The sequence below is a fragment of the Sceloporus occidentalis genome, unplaced genomic scaffold (genome assembly GCF_023333645.1).
Source record: "Sceloporus occidentalis isolate IW3139 unplaced genomic scaffold, rSceOcc1.0.p SCAF_1, whole genome shotgun sequence".
NCBI lineage: Eukaryota > Metazoa > Chordata > Lepidosauria > Squamata > Phrynosomatidae > Sceloporus > Sceloporus occidentalis.
Genome location: NW_028316981.1, coordinates 299763497 through 299780665, shown reverse-complemented (window position 1 = coordinate 299780665; position 17169 = coordinate 299763497). Strand labels below are relative to the sequence as shown.

General features: G+C 42.0%; 1 protein-coding gene across 4 annotated transcripts in view; it reads right to left on the bottom strand.

Moving 5' to 3' along the window:
• Window positions 1-17169, bottom strand: part of ALPK2 (alpha kinase 2) — a 97783-nt gene that overhangs the window by 20010 nt on the left and 60604 nt on the right. For 2 of the 4 annotated variants that reach the window (XM_089497075.1, XM_089497084.1), the window contains exons 7-11: window positions 13246-13373; window positions 13112-13147; window positions 6031-6305; window positions 5571-5659; window positions 393-610 (exon numbers count right to left, since the gene is read on the bottom strand). In XM_089497075.1, the coding sequence (XP_089353201.1) occupies window positions 393-610; window positions 5571-5659; window positions 6031-6305; window positions 13112-13147; window positions 13246-13373 (746 nt within the window). Of the gene's footprint in view, window positions 1-392; window positions 611-5570; window positions 5660-6030; window positions 6306-13111; window positions 13148-13245; window positions 13374-17169 lie in introns of those variants that run through there. The other 2 variants (XM_089497092.1, XM_089497100.1) reach the window with 2 other exon arrangements.

The following is a 17169-nucleotide window of genomic DNA, read 5'->3' as shown; positions in this document are numbered from 1 at the left end:
GGGTTGGGCCAGGAGGAAAAGATGAAGAGAAATGTTAGTTGTTTGCTTCACATCAAAACTGAGGAGTGAATGAGATAATTACATGTAGGGTTTCAAATTACCTAATTGCAACTCTGTTTTCCAGGGAGAAGGTGGGATGCCTGAAAACATGGTGAAACTGCCCTTCATGTCTTCTTCTTCTTCTTCTTCTTCTTCTTCTTATTATTATTATTATTATTATGCTTTATGCATTTTATTTTGTGGGAGGAGGTGCGGTGGGGGAATGTGGCTCTCCACAGTCCCCTGGGAGGCTAATGGTCCCCTACCTTTCCACAGTTGCCCAGTTCACCATAGAAAATTCAGGTACAGTAGCTTTATATAATGTAGCACAAATAGAACAACTAGGTGCTTACCTTGCATATCTGTTACAAGCAAGCTACCATTGGTTTTTTCATATACCCAGTGCTGAAACGTGCAGCACTTCTGGCCGGCTTCCGAGTCTCTTCTCATGAAGTTTATTTCTTTACCATCCCTAATAGAATATTTCACAAATTCTCCAATCAACTCTTCTTCCACTGTTGCATAAGGGATATTATTCTTGGGACGATGAATAAGGAAAATAGGAATGATCCTGAAATCAAAACCAATAAGAGAACATCATAATAAAAAAGATGACCATAGGAAGCACTTATGGAGTTATAGGATACTGTCCCCACCTCCATATGTGAAAAGCAAGAATGGTAAACTTGGGGTCCTCCAAATTTTAATTGGACTGTAATTCCCAACAGTCACAGATAGTGGTTAGGGATGCTGGGAGTGGTAGTCCAGGAAGACATGGAAGGTTGACACTTTCCCATCCCCATTAACAAAGGATATGTATGAAATGTCTCACATATTGAGTTGCTCCTAGATATGTGGACTTGTTTCCAAAGAAGTATAAAAGCATTAGGAATTTTTCACTGTTTTGTATTTTTAATTCCAAGTTTTGCTCTGCATGCACAGCAATCTGCTGCAGCTTTTCAGCTCTTTTGTGTTACTTGTGTGATTCTTCCCTCTATATCACTCAGTGCACACGTGCACATTGATTTTTAATACTAGTGGAAAAGACAACCTTGACAAGATCGTATTATTCCACTTTGTGAATTCTTTTTCTGCGGTGTTCTATTGATAGATAGATACACTTGCATGCACTGATTAAGGACAGTGTGGAATTTCATCAATACATAGCAATGCATAAAATTTGTTATTGCTCTTGTGTACCTTCAAGTCGTCTCTGATTTATGGCAATCCTAAGGTGAAGCTGTCACAGGGTTTTCTTGGCAAGCTTTGTTTAGAGGGGGTTTGTCTTTGCTTTCCTCTGAGGCTGTGAGAGTGTGATTTCCCCAAGGTCACTGAGTGGGTTTCCATCTCTGAGCGGGGATTCAAACCCTAGTCTCTGGAGTCATAGTGCAATGCTCAAACCACTACACTATGCTAGCTCTCAATGCATAAAATACCCAATAAAAAATAAAGCGATGGCAGCCATACATACAGGTCAAACGTTCTTTTATGCAATGTTTTAGCTGTGTACACATGTGCTCCTGTAACACAGAGGGTAAGGGAAACAAAGAACTGAAAATGCGGCAAAGCAGTTCCAGTTCTTCAACAAGAACTCAAGAGATGTGGGACATAAGGTAGACCAAAGGGGAGAAACAACAAAGGAAGGGTTGCCTTGCTTGGTGTTGGGGATATGCAAACAAGCTGAACTAATTCAGTCTTCCTTAATGTGGTGTCCTCCAGATCCTGCTTGACCATCTGAAGAAAGACTGACTGTTGCCCATTACCAATTCTGATTTTGAAAGGCTGTAGTCCAACACATTTGGAGGACACCAGGTTGGGGAAATCTAAATGGGATGTAATGGATTCAGATTACAAATAATCCATAACTCAGTATGGGTTGGACTGTAATTTTAGTGGCAGCAGTGGGTTCTTTGCAACATACATTCCCACCTCAGAAATGTAAAATACACACTAGGAAAGGGATAGCTATGGCAGGTTATATGTGTGTATGAATATATCATCACATCACCTAAAGAGATCTTTTTTAAAAAAAATAGAATCTACAGTGCTTATGTGTTGCGCATTTGTTTTAAAAATTCTTCATAGGACTTTATCATATATGGGGAAAATTGGGGGTTTAAATGGGCATTATCCAGCAATATTCTCATGATCACAGTGAAGATTTTCACATGCATCACGGTTGATGATAGCTTATCCTGGGAATAACCAGGGAATAACCAGCAACAAATCATTCATGGGGAAATTTCTTGCTGGTTATTCCCTGGTTATTCCCAGGATAAGACATCTTCAGTCGCGATAGTGTGTGAAAATTTTTACTGCAACTGTGCAAATATCGCTGAATAATGCCCATTTAAGCCCCAATTTCCCCTGTTATTTCCTGAGTGATAAAGTCCATAGATACGAGTGCAGTTGCATCTTATAAAAAAAAGCCCTAAGGCTACCCTCGCATCATCTTCAGACTTCAAGCTCAGTACCATATGCTCAGATGTTCAATTTACATCTTTTGTTTTTTCTGCAGATGAACTCTGTTCATAGCGCTCTACCTTCACCTTGCTTGAATTAATCCCCAGTATAACAAAGGAAGTAACAGACCTGAGCAGAGAGAACCAAGGAGCAAAAGCAAGTAAGCCTGACTCTTTCTTTTATGATGTTATGATGCAACAGTGAAAGGCATGCCTATAAATTTCTACCCTAGCTATGAGTCCAAGTTAGAATCTAGATGTGAAGCAGCAGATAGCAATCACATTTGCTTGGAATTAGCCAATATGAAAGATTATGTGTATAAAAAAGGACTCCTCATCCATTGAATTATATTTTCTTGATTCAGAATGACACATCTGAAGTGTCTAATATCATACGGAAAGAAATGACAAATCAAGCTGCTTGGGGGCATGACACACTCATCCTTGAAGTGAGCAGGAGGAATTTTAACACCCTTCTGAAGAGTTAGCTGTATATAGTTATACTGTGGTGGAACAGCAAATCCTTTGGAAAAGGTCTAAGGTACTGTTGGTACTGCCACTTATTATACCCTTGGCACAGTGTTTCCTTATTAGTGTGCAGTGTTTTTTAAAAGAGCTGCTCTGACATAGTGAGTAATAAGATGTGTAGCTATCATATGTAATCATATAGTATGCATAATATAAGATATATTATATTATACATTGTATAATAAAATGTATCATAGCATATGCACATTATATTATAATATAACATCATTTATCATATAATATGTACAGCTATCATTGGAGCCAGTGTGGCATAGTGGTTTGAGTACTGGACTATGACTCTGGACACCAGGGTTCGAGTCCCAGTTCAGCCCTGAAACCCCTGAGTGATCTTGGGCAAGTCACATGCTCTTGGCCTCAGGGAAAGGAAATGGCAAAATCTCCTCTGAACAAATCTTCCTAGGAAACCCCATGATAGGTTTGCCTTAGGATTGCCATAAGTCAGAAACCACTTGAAGGCACACAAAAACAACAAGACAAATTATTAACATGGTGACAGCTCAAAATGCTCTAGGTATATTGTGGGGTCATTCCCACTACCAAAAGCTCTGAGTCCTGATCCGAGCTATATGACCCTAGTTCCCACTGGAAATCAATTCTGATCCTCATTGGATCGATTCCAGTGGGAAAAACGCAGAGCAAACACAAAAAACCCAGGTTAATTTGATAGCCGGTTTTTAGAGGTTCTTTTGGGAAGAATTGATTCTGACGTGATTTCTAACAGTGGGAATGCCAGATAAGAATTGATTCTTTCCAAAAAGGGAACAAAGGGGAAGGACAAATGGCAGAGGGGTGTGTGCCATCCATCCCCAAAGATGTCACACACACAGTGCTGCCGTTTTGGGTCCTTTAAAAAAAATAATCGCAAAATTGAAAGATTGGCAAAGCAGCTACTTGCAAAGTCAGGTAGCTGCTAAACCATTCTACTGATTTTGCAATTAATTTTGTTTTTGTTTTGTTTTTTTAAAAAGTCTCCTCCTCCTCCCTCCCTCCCCACTGCCACCCATGGATCACCCGATTCAAGGGTGACAGGGGCCTGAGAGGGACCCCCAGGCTCTGTTTCTGGTCTCCATGCTCTGTTTCTGGCCTTGTCTCCATCCTCCTCCTCCCTGCTCCCTCCGCCGGCCTTGCCTTGGTTCCAGAGTAGAGTCCAGGACACTGACAGGGCGGGAAACAGAGCGCTGAGGCCAAGAACGAAGCCTTGTCTCCATCCTTCTCCTCCTCATCTTCACTCCATCCCCCAGCCTCCACATTCTGTGGAGGGGGAGAAGGAGGGAGACAAGGGCAGAAATGGAGTGCGGAGACTGGGAATCAGAGCCTTGTCCTCCTTGGCAGTGAGGACAAGGCTCACTGCCTCTGGGCACCTTCAAGGCTCCCTCTCCTCCTCGCCCACAGAGAAGGAGCTGAGGGAAGTGAAGGTGTATGGAGCTGTGTGGGGGAGTCACCCTCTCATGCCCATAGTTGCTGCATCCGCACTGGAGAGATAACCCGGTTTGGCACCGCTTTAACTCTTTCTGGCTCAAGGCTATGGAATTCTGAGAGTTGTTTTGTTGTGGGGCCAAGAAACAGAGTGCTGCAGCTGGGGGAGGGAGCAGAGAGGAGGAGGAGGAGGAGGAGGATAGAGAGAAAGCTGGGGGAGAGAGTGCAGAGACCTGGGGTGGGATCAAGGCAAGGCCGGGAACTAATGGGAACGACAGCCATCAAAAAACAGCGATTCCAAAAAAGGTCCCAATTTGTAGTGTGAATGAAGGACCTTTTGGGATCAATTTACATAGTGGAGCAGAGCCGGATTGCAAAGCGGATTTTACAATAAGTGGGAATGACCCCTGCATGTTTCAACTGCCCCATCAATACTTTAGAGCAGGGATACTGCACTCCCATAATCCTACATAACTGGCTATGCTTGCTAAGGCTGATGGGAGTTGCAATCCAGCAATATCCAGAGGGCCACAAATTATCTACCCCTGTTTACAAAGTATAAGAAGAAAAGGCCCTGTCCTGAGGAATTTACACTCTAAACATTGGGGACTGAATAGACAATAGGGAAAGAGGAAAAGAAAAGAATGATATGTGTAAATTTACAGCGCTTTATAAATAAAAGTTAATAATAATAATAATAATAATAATAATAATAATAATATGGAGCTCTTTTGTAACTGCTAAAAGCTGTTTGGGAAGTGGCGTCCCACAGTAGATGTATTCTCTTCTCCTATTTCTTCCCTGCATATGGCTAGCAACCACAATGGCTGGATGTTTCTGGGAGTTAAGTCCAAAAAAGTAATTTTTCCAAACTCTAGCTGGCCTGGTTATTATACAGTGTGAGGGCAGTTATGCCTTAATTTGGAAAGGAAGTAGGGATACTTTTGTTGCCTTGCCTCAGGCAGCAACATTTATTGGGCTAGCCCTGGTGAGGCTCATTGACATGGTGAGACAGATTCACACATTTTTCTTTTCAGTCTATAGAATGTCATCCAGCACACAATCCTTGCAGTTAGCGCACTACCATTTTTTAAATGTACTCACTCAGGCACTTCTCCAAAGCCTTCTAGTGGTTTTGTTTCAGCGGCATATATCTTGGCATACTCCCTTGCTGTGTTCTGAACATAGCATTCCTACATATTAAAAAAAAAATGGTAGGAACAATAAAAAAGAGGAACAATCAACTCAGACAGCTGTAGCAGTGCTTGAACATGGGATGTAAATACTTTCATGTGCTTGCTCCCCCCCACCCCAAAAAACATTTTTGCACAAAAAGTATTATATATGGGGCACAAAAAAGTTCTACAATACAGAATATGATAAGAAATACTTTCTTGCAACCCAGATCATGAAAACTAACGCAGAAAGGAGAACACTTGGGACATTACGTGAAGATGTGGACATTCAGTGAAGTGAAGAAAATTTGGGGGATTAAGTGAATTAAATCAAGTGAAGATTTGTCCCCATGGACCTTGATCAGAGTGAAACATCAGCAAGTATTTACCTGCAATGCTAACTTGTAATTCTTTTTCACAAGTTCATCATTGTTCTTGGTCCCATAGGCAATGGCATTGTGCACTTTAAGAACACAGGGATGGCCGGGGCTGAACACAGGCACCAAGCCTTGCATGACTTTGCTTCGGAAGGCCTTTCGGTGGACTCCTTCCCCAAAATGTAACTCTTCTGTCGTAATCCTCCCATGCAAGCTTTTACTCAAATAACTATCGCAGATGAAGTCTTCTCTGAACATAAGTTGGAGGAATTCAATATCTTCCAAGCCTATCAAATAAATAAATAAATAAATTACAAAGAAGAAGCTTCATTCTATACCAAAAAGTAGCAATACAAACATTTCCTGACTACAATGCATTGTGCTAATTGGTGGAATAAAACCTTTTAAAAATATATTGTGAGTGTTTCTTTCACTCCAGCACTATATAATTTACAGCACTATATAAATAAAGGATAATAATAATAATAATTCAATGATATAACTGGAAACAAGCCAAGGGGAGAAAAAAATTGAAATTTTTTATTCTTGCATGCAAAAATAAATGCAGAAAAATAAATGCATTATACTGCTTTTGCAAAAATGCTGAGAGTTCTTAGAAAAACTTGAGAAATTTTCAGAAGTAATCTGGTAGGTTCTCTCTTTTCATTGACAGGGAAAACCCATCTATGAGTTCTCAATTACACTGCAGTCCCATTAGTCCTCAAGTGCAAAGCATTGCTGCCATGGCAGTTCCCCTGTCACTCACTATTTGCAAGAAGACTGTTTTCTGTTGTTGTTTTTTTCTATTTCTTTTATTTTTTATTAAATGGCATTAGCATACATTAGGAATTTCATTAAAAATAATAATAATAAACACCCAAAAGGCATGCTGGTAGGGCATAGGACAGGAAGATGGGGTTAAGAAGGAGAGCAGAAGCGAGCACAAGGGACCATTAATGGTAAAAACAGTTCCAGTCACACTATTGCAGAGACATGAGATAATGAATGTTACTAAACTGGTATGCTTGCATTAAATTTTACTAACACAATTGCAGTGGCACCAACAGCTCATGTGATAATGTCCTCACAGGTAATTTGCCACTCACTTACTCTGAGGCTGCATCCACACTGCAGAAATAATCCAGGTTGACACTACTTTAACTGGCATGGCTCCATGCTATAGAATCCTAAGATTTTTAGTTTGTTGTGACACCAGAGCTCTCTGACAGAGAAGGCTAAATGTCTTACAAAATGACCAATCACAGATTCCGTAGCATGGAGCCATGGCCATTAAAAGTAGTGTCAACCTGGATTATTTTTGCAGTGTGGATATAGTCTGAGCTATAGCCTCTGTCCAAGACCTGGTATTCCTTGGAAGTCAAATCCAAGCAGCAAAGGCACCTAAAAGAGGCATTTGCAGTTACCAAATGATAAGCCATGCACCTGTTTTAAAGCAAACGGCATGATTAATGCTGCTTCTTGATGAAAGAGTGACCACCCAGTCAGTTGAATGAGCTAAAGCTGACCAACACAACCTGGATGCAACCCAACATCCCCTTAGTGTTGTCATAAATGAGCGGGTGCTATTGTGCAATACATAACCACAATGAATAACACTTCTGTATGCACAACCCAACTTCTGCTGCTGTCAGCAGAATATGTCTTTTGCATGAGAGCAAATAATCTACCCTGTACATGTAGCATGTTTTACACATGTGTACGTCACTAGCAGGATGCCAGTCTGTGCCTGACATGTCTGGTATGGTGATTATAAAATCCTCTTGCCAAAAGTACTATCTATGTTTAGCGTGAGTGTAGGAATTTACATGCTATGGCTGTGATTAAGGTACTGCAACATATGGGGAAAGCATTTATTTATTTTTTGATTTATTTATTTATAAAACACATTGTAGTGAGGTGGTCACAGAGAGAGAGAGAGAGCTGGGAGGGCTGATGAGGACCAGGTGGGAGAGCAGGTGGAAGAAGAGGAGGAGGCGGAGCAAGAAAGGGGGAAAGGGGCGGTTCAGGAGGATATAAGAGGAGAGGGGCAGAGCGGCGCGGACGAGGGGTCGTTGCGGAAGAGGGAGCCGTGAAGCAGCGGCCGGGAGAGGGACAGAGAGAGGAGCCCGCAGCCTGCAGAGGGACGGCACCCCAGCCTCTCTCCAGAGAAGGTCAGGAGGAAGGGGGCGAGGACCCCATGAGGAGGTACATCTTAGAAACCCCCAGGAGGAAGGGGACTTCTCATATCTCGACGCAGGGAGCTGGGCTCGGGGATAAGTGCAAGATAGAGAAGGAAAGTGGTGGGACCCGAAAGGGGGACAGTGGGAGATAGGCCCTACGCCCCAAGCCCGGGAGAAGGCTGATTTGGAACCCCTTGAGAAGCACGCCGGGGGAAGCCAGCCCCGTCCGGGAAAAACAGAGCCATGCGCTGCTGAATTGCTACAGCCCTGAAGAGGCATCCAAGGACTGGAGGCAAAGGGTTGTGGGAAGAGGTCTTGAGTTGGACAAGTGTTAAGTTGCTTTAAGAGAAAAGTTGTGAAGTTGGAATAAAGTTTACTGTTGGTACTGCAACGGGAGTGTAAGTTTGTTGCGCACGTGCTACTTAGGCCCAGAAGATACGTGTTACCCTCGTCATGCAGCCTGTCCCGCCCACACACATATACCAAAAACATAACATACATAGGTGGGATACAAACCGCCGCTTTGCGGCGTTCCCCCGCCGGCACCATTTGCTCCACGCGGGAGCTGCAGCAGCCAAACCGCGCAGCTCCCGCGCGGAGCAAAAAAGAAGCTCCATTTCGGAGCTTCTTTTCGCGGCGCACTGATGACGTCGCGAGGCGCCGCTGGCGCATTCGCGATGTCATAGGCGCCGCGACACGTCTGGATGCTATGCGTCCAGTACGTAAAGATGGCGGCACCCATGTGGAAGGGGCGCCGCCATCTTGTACGTATTGTATACGTACTAGGGTTAGGGGGGTGCGGAAGCACCGCCCCTTCCTAACCCTAGTACGTATACAATACATACTATATGGTGGTGTGTATCCCGCCACATATACACAAAATACAAAACACAATAACATAACAAAAAAGACATCAACACCAAAATGAAAAGACATAATAGCTTTCCGTTATCTATTAGTCGTATTCTAGATTCTAAACCAAAACTTACATCAATTATTTTATACTTCCTAGGCGGTCTTTACCACTCTTATTTGTTTATATCCATTTGTTTCCTCTCATCTGGTGTGTATTTATCTTAAGTGTCCTTAAGCAGCCAGGCTTGTCTCAGGAACATCTAGGAGGGACCACATTACTCTGGTTTTGAGGTCCCTCCACTGGCTGCCGATCAGCTTCCGGGCCCAGTACAAGGTGTTGGTCATCACCTTTAAAGCCCTAAATGGCTTGGGTCCAAGCTATCTCAGGGACCGCCTCCTCCCGTACAATCCTCCCCGCGCTCTCCGGTCCTCTGGGAGGAACTTACTGCAGCCTCTAAAATCTAGGCTTGCGGCGACCTCCCAGAGGGCGTTCTCTGCTGTCGCCCCCAAACTCTGGAACGACCTGCTGGATGAGATCCGTCAGATAACATCATTAGACAGCTTTAAAAAAGCGGTCAAGACGGATCTCTTCCGGCAGGCCTTTCCAGATTAACCATCCCGGCCCAGGTTCCCCAATTCCCTCATTCCTCCCGTGGCCCCATCTTAGTGATGGTTGAGGATCAACAGAGGGATATCAGGGTTTTTAGTTTTTAATTGTTGTTTTTATGCTTTGATATTGTGTTTTTAATATGTTATATTGTTTAATACTGTCTTAAGGGGGGGAGGGATAAAGTGTTTTTAATTGTTATATTTTATATTTTACTGTTGTCAACCGCCCGGATTGGTTTGCCATAGGGCGGTATACAAATAAATATTATTATTATTATTATTATTATTTTGACAAAAGACGTAAGTAAAGAAATACGAAGAAAATAAAAGAGTCCGCAGCCTGCAAATTCCTCTTTACTATCTATCAATGTGAAATTTTATCTATAACATAAGTACCTATATTAGGAGAAGTTAATATTCATAGCCTTTCTAACCTTTCTGTCATATTTACATACTTATTTATTTTTCTCCATATATTTTTCTACACATAGCCATTCTTTTTCCTTTTCGTTTATTGCCTCTGTTTGGCATTCTTTAGTCGAGCGGTTAGGATATCCATTTCCATTGCTTCAAGCAATTTATGAAGCCATTCCTCTTTTGTAGGTATTGTAGGTTTTTTCCATTGTTTAGCATATATGATTCTTGCTGAAGTTACCATGTATAAGATTATTCTTCTATATCTCTTTTCTATATCTTTATCTGTTATTATGGCTGTCCTATTTAAAAGGTAGAGGAGAGAGTCATAAGGGATTGAGATTTGAAGCATTTCCGACATCACCGCATAGATTTCTTTCCAATATTGGCAGGCATATTTGCAATTCCACCACATATGAAAAGTTGGCATCGGGGTTTTGACATTTCCAGCATCTTGCGTTTCCTATCTTATATATCAAATTCAGCTTATTCAGTGACATGTACGAATGATGAAACATCTTCAAAAATTTTTCTTTGTAGCTTTGGCACGGTGTATATTTGTTGCTATCCAGACAGGTCTTTTCCCATTTTTCCAACTCTATGGGTTTACCAGTTTCTATTGCCCATTTTAACATGGTATCTTTTACTATTTCCTGTTCTAGGGATCTTTTGTTTATGATTTTATAAAACTTAGACATATGACCTCTTTTATCATCAAAAAATATCTCTTCCATTTCAGATTTTCCTTTTATATTCAGAATTGCTTTATCTATCTTGAATCTTTCCCATAGTTGCCTGTATAGATACCAATCCTCCAATAGACCTTCTGATTTCATAAGTTGTAGAGATTTAAATTTTCCTGATTTGTCTAAGAGATCTTTATACGTTAGCCATTGAGAAGAGGCATGTGTTTTAGTTCTTTGAAATAGCGCTTCCTGACTAGAAACCCATAAGGGTATCTTGGGGTAAAAAAGTTCTTTAATTTTTATCCAAATCTTTAACAGCGAGTTTCTTATGAAATGATGCGAGAAGGCTTTATTGCCTTTGTTTTTATTATACCACATGAATGCGTGGTAGCCATATTGTAGCTGTGTCCTTTCTAGTAATAACATCCTCTTATTTCTCAGTTTAACCCATTCTTCGATCCAACATAGACAAGATGCGAAGTAATAGGCTTTGAGGTTTGGTAGCGCACATCCACCTCTCGATGTTTCTTCAGATAGTATTTTCCATTTTATTCTTGCCTTTCAGCCATTCCAAATAAATTCAGATAGTTCTTTTTGCCAGCTGTCTATGCACTTCATGTGAGAGATGATAGGTAGGTTTTGAAATAGGAAGTTTAATCTTGGAAGCATGTTCATTTTGATCGTTGCTATTTTCCCCAGAAAGGATAGTTTTAATTTAGACCACCTTTCAAGATCAGCTTTTATGTTTTTTCCATGTCATGGTGTAGTTGTTATTAAAAAGATCAATATTTCTTTTCGTTATGGTAATCATATGGGGAAAGCATTTAATAAGTCATTGTCTTTCTCTTTGGGTAACATTACATAGTGCAAGCTTTGGCAAATACCCGATGTGAAAGCACTGGGAATAAGCATGTCAAAACATCTAATTGTCATGACTCCATTCTTTACACTGCTTTCTGACTCTGCAAACTAAAGAAGCAACTTATGTCAAAATGGACAAGACACAGAGCTCTGACTACAGGAAGTTTCATTGTTCCTCTTCAAGGAAGAAATCAAAAATTTACATGGGGAACTGCTCAAATGGTCCTATATTTAAGTGTGGTTGTTCCCTCGTTCTCTTGCTGTTTTTGTCAAATGACTAAGCTCCTGTTTTAAGATCACATTGTTTGTATATATAAAGGCAATAAAAATGATTTTTTTTAAAGAAATGGTAGGAGAAGAAGGAAGTCCAAAGCACCATATGGGCTATTTTATATTTTATTTATTGATTACATTTAAATCCTGCCTTTCCTCCAATGAATTAAAGGTGGTGAACTGAGGGTGCATCTTCACATAGGAGTTTATCACACTGGGGTTAATTTTAGCATTAAAGAGAGACTAAAGCACATTTAAAGCATCCCACAAATAAAGCAAAAATGGCAAGTAATTGCACAAATGATTATCACACGCAATTGCGCAAATAAAGTGATATTGGAAATGCATTGCCGCTGAAATCCCCAAAGTAAAAAGATGTGCATTAATGTTTCTTTGTGACAGGTTTTGTGCAATGTCATATAAAATCGTTCCATGTAATTATGTGATTTTTTCTGAGATATCCACAGGATAAACTCCTGATCTCCTTCTCCATAGAAATAATGCAGTTTGGCACCACTTTAAGTGCTGTAGCTCCATCCTATGGAACCCTAGGATTTGTTGTTTAACAAGGTGTTTAGCCTTCTCTGTCAAAGAGGGCTGGTGCCTCACAAAACTACAAATCCCAGGATTCTGTAGGGTGGAGCCATGGCAACTAAATTGGGGTCGAAGTGCACTATTTCTACAGTGCAGATGCACCCCAAGAGAGAGTGACTGCCAGTTTCTCAGCTGAGTATGGTTGCTTGTACCCAAACTTCCCAGGTCATTGTTCACGACCATAACCATGACACCATACTGGCTGATACAGTCCTTGCAGATCAATAGTCCCCTTAATCTTGAGAATATGTTTAGCCATAGTATTATAGAGTTAAGACCCCAAAAGCCATCTGGTTTGACCCTGTGCCAGTAAAGGAATCCAAAAGTAAAGTATCTCTGAGAGGTGAACATCTAACCTCTTTAAAACCTCCAGTGAATGAGCTCCTTCTGAGGTAATCAGCTCAGTGACAATGAGAAGATTCTGTGTACATATTTGTACAGACTTGCTGTTCTGTATTACAACTTCACATTTCCTCCAGACCAAGCATAACAGGTTTTAGAGCCAAGTCCTCATGAGCCCTGAATCACATTAATAGCAATTACGTGATATACAGACATACTGGGTTATAACCTGGCACAATTCTGCAGATGCATATCTGAAAAAATGCTGTGTAGCCTTACCTTCAACGTCTTGAAAACTGGAAAGATGTTCTAATACTGTAGAGAGATGAAAAGCAATACAAGTCAGTGTTTAGACTGCAAATTTGCACCTATACTAATATTGTGAGTTTAAAGGACGTTATGCTACCCTTTACCTTCAGTAGTCAAGTTAAATTCTGCAGTGGCTTTTCCATATGTATTCTTCAAGCAGCAATGATACAGTCCTTGGTCTTTTTTCCCAGCTTGAACTATTGCCAAAGATACTGGAAAGTCATCTCCTACACTAGAAAAGATGCATGAAAACATTTGCAGAGTCACATTTTCAATCCATTTTTTGTTTATTCTGTGGTGGGATCTCCTCTCTTACCCCCTCCCTCTTTATTCCCTGTGCCAAACTCTTTCAAGCCATTTAGGTGGATAGTTAAACTAATGCACACAGATACATACAGTATAAATACACATGAATATACATGTTTTAAAAATACTTAATAGTTATAGATAGTCCCACAAAATGCATAAAGCATTTTTCATAGGACTTCATAAGCATTCTAACAATAGAACTGTGGACTAACAATAGATTCAGACCCTTGACTTCAGGATTATCCATTAATACATGCAAAGCACAAGTCTAAGTAGCAAGGAAAGGAAAACTGTCATTTTTCTCTCTACAGAGCTTAATTTATATTGATCAGAAAGAGTGAGTATTATAAGAAGTTCATACCTTCCAGCTGTCCCAGTTTGGCAGAAACAGTCCCAATTAATCATCTGTCATCCCACTTTTTCAGCTGCTTTTTAAAATGTCCCACTTTGCCTCTCCTACGCCTAATTTCCTTCTTTGTGCTCAGCTTGCTTAATTTGCTGCAAACTGAGTGCAAAGTGAAAAAGTAGTTTGTGCTCAATTAACTTGTGCTTCATTTGTACTGAAGAAACAAATCAGTTTGATACTGCTACAGCTGCCACGGCTCAGTGCTAAGGAATTCTGGAATTTGTAGTTTTGTGAGATATTTAGCCTTCTCTGGTGCCACAATAAATTACAGATCCCAGAATTCCATAGCACTGAACCATGACAGTTAAAACATATCAAACTGCATTATTTCTGCAGTACAGATGCAGATTCAAGAGAGAAAGAGAAGGGCAGCATTTTATCCCTCCCGAAAGTAAACTGCTGCAGCCTTTCCTAGCTTGTTCTTCCTCATTAATGATATTTGCCACCTTAACCACATTCTGATGTTGCTTGGCCACATGTGTTCCAGTTTTCAGCTGTGAAATGTTGGAGGGTATGGATAATCAGAACCAAAACATGGAAATGTCTTCTTCCCTACCTAATTTCTAAATAATAAAACCATCAAAGATGGCCAAACTAGAGCCCCAGTACAAATGAATGTCATGCCTGGCATTGTAGCCAAGGGTCCATAGGGGAATTTTATTATGTTGTTATTAGTCCAAATATTGCAAGAGGGGGCTGGCTACAAGAGCCCACCGAGATCGTCTCCCGATATGTATACGGAGTAGACCAGGGCCTCCCAATAACTGAAGCAGAGACAGATTACAATAACTAAATGTCTACTTTATTGAAAATGGGGTGAACACACACAATGCACACACTCACACACACATTCAAGGCTCAGGAAGGTAGGTTGGAATTGTGGAAAAGATGTTTAGGCTTTGCTAATGGTATACTCACCAAGATGTTGGCGGGATACATACCGCCATTTAGTACGTATCCTATACGTACAAGATGGCGGCGCCCCTTCCACATGGGCGCCGCCATCTTTGCATATCGGACGCTGAGCGTCCGTATGCGTCGCGCCGCTTGTGACGTAGCGAGCGCGCCCCTGGCGCCTCGCTACGTCGCAAACGCGACGGTAAAAGAAGCTCCATTTTGGAGCTTCTTTTTCGGTCCGCGCGGGAGTCGGGCCGTCTGAAGGCTCCGGCTCCCCCGCGGACCTACTGGCGGCGGCAGACCGCCGCAAAGCGGCGGTCTGTACCCCGCCGTAGTCTTCCTCCGGGAAGCGAATGGGATGTGGGACAGTGAGACAAGTCTGCTCCGCAACCTGGGTTTGAGCAGAAATGCCGGCTACCAGAACAGAGGTCTAACTGACGTGGAGTAAGTAGACCTTTGGGATGGCGCGCTGAGCAGCCAAAGTGGGGACTTTTTATAGGCGAAATCTCGCCTGAGGCAAAGAGGCTGGTGTGGCCGAAACAAAGGTGTTTGATTGTTTTTCTTTTCACCTGGATGTCTGGATCTGATAATATCAATGACTTAAGTTGTTCGGACAACAGACTTGAGGAGGGGGTGATAGCTTCAGGGAAGGCAAACATTTTACTCTTCCTGACTCAAGATAATCCCTTCATGCGACTTCCCAGACCATCTAAGATGTTAATGTGGCTGCTCCCTTCAGGGGAGGTGTGCATGTCCTCTCGCTTTGCCAGTAATGGCGGACAGCCTAGGAGTCTGGCCAGGGGTCATCCAAGGGTTATCATTGATTCCAAAATTTATATAAACCAGCATGGGTAACAGCATGTTGTTGTCTCCACAACATTAGAGGCCTCCACTGATGTTCTACACACTACAAATGCCTCACACATATCTCTGATGACAGGAATTCAAAAGCTCTCCACTGTGATCCAGGAAATCAATGCTTCATGTAGTCAAACCTATAAGAGAGATCGACTTCTAAAACTCACTCAGTATTCAGCCTGGTCTGTTCTATTCCACAGTGGTCCTCGGACCACATGCTCCTAGTTGTTTACCTTTGGTCACTCCAGATTCCTTTACTTTCCTGCCTCCTCTTCCTCTTCAATGTCCCTTTCTTTGCTATTATTTTATACTTGAAAGAACACTTTATAAACCACCCTGGGCAAAAAAAAATAAATGCTATTTGAAAACACTGAAATTCTGGACCATGCCAACAACTATCAGGTCAGAAAGCACAGGGAAGCCACTGAAATCCATAAACACCTGGACAACCTCAACAGGGATGAAGAAACCCTTAAAGTGAACAAAGTGGGTTATAAACCGCCACTTTGCGGCGATCTGCCGCCGCCGCTGTTTGCTCCGTAAGGGAGCCGCTGCAGCCAAACTGCGCGGCTCCGTTACGGAGCAAAAAAGAAGCTCCAAAATGGAGCTTCTTTAAGCGGCGCCTCTATGACGTCATGAGGCACCAGGGGCGGACTTGCGACGTCATAGACGCTGTGACACGTGCGGACGCACAGCGTCCGATATGTAAATATGGCAACGGCCATGTGGAACGGCCACCGCCATATTGTACGTACAGAATATGTACTAGGGTTAGGGGGGTGCGGAAGCACCGCCCCTTCCTAACCCTAGTACGTATTCATTACGTACTAAATGGCGGTCTGTAACCCCCAAAGTTTGGCTACCAGTCCTGAAAAACACCAAAATCAAGACTGAGCACATGCAGATGAACATCACCCAGGGTCAGGGGGTTTCCCAGCAGACAATGGATCACTAATTAAATGGACACAAAGCCTTCTCGTATATTCCTCTCACCCTGAGGCTTGGCCATTCACCAACAGGCCAACACAGATTAACATGTAAATCACTTCCCCCCAACAGTATATATACCCCACACACCTCCATGCCACCATTTTCTCAGGATGCCAGCCACAGATGCATGTGAAATGTCTGGAATAAACTCTTCCAGCCCAAAAAACCCACCAAAAAATATGGACAGTAGCTGTGAAAGCCTTCAACTTCACACACTAATCCAGGAATGTAGCCGGGGGGGGGGGGGGGGGGTCCGCCCCCCCCCCCTTCTGTTAGATACAATGAATGGTGCATGATCACCGCCCTGATCATGGGAAGGGCGGTATATAAATAAAATTTTTATTATTTTATTATTTTTTAAAGAATTCCTGGTTCAGTCTGAACACTTCCTGTGTAATCAGTTATTTCTGCAACCGTTTGTTTAGTGGTCATTTATTTTTTTTTTCCTATGATATGAGATTGCTATATACAACTGAGCACAAAAGTTAGAATTGTACAAGCCATTGTATTCTGTGTTGCTATGTATGAATGTGAGAACTGGACCATTAAGAAGGAGAATAGGAGGAAA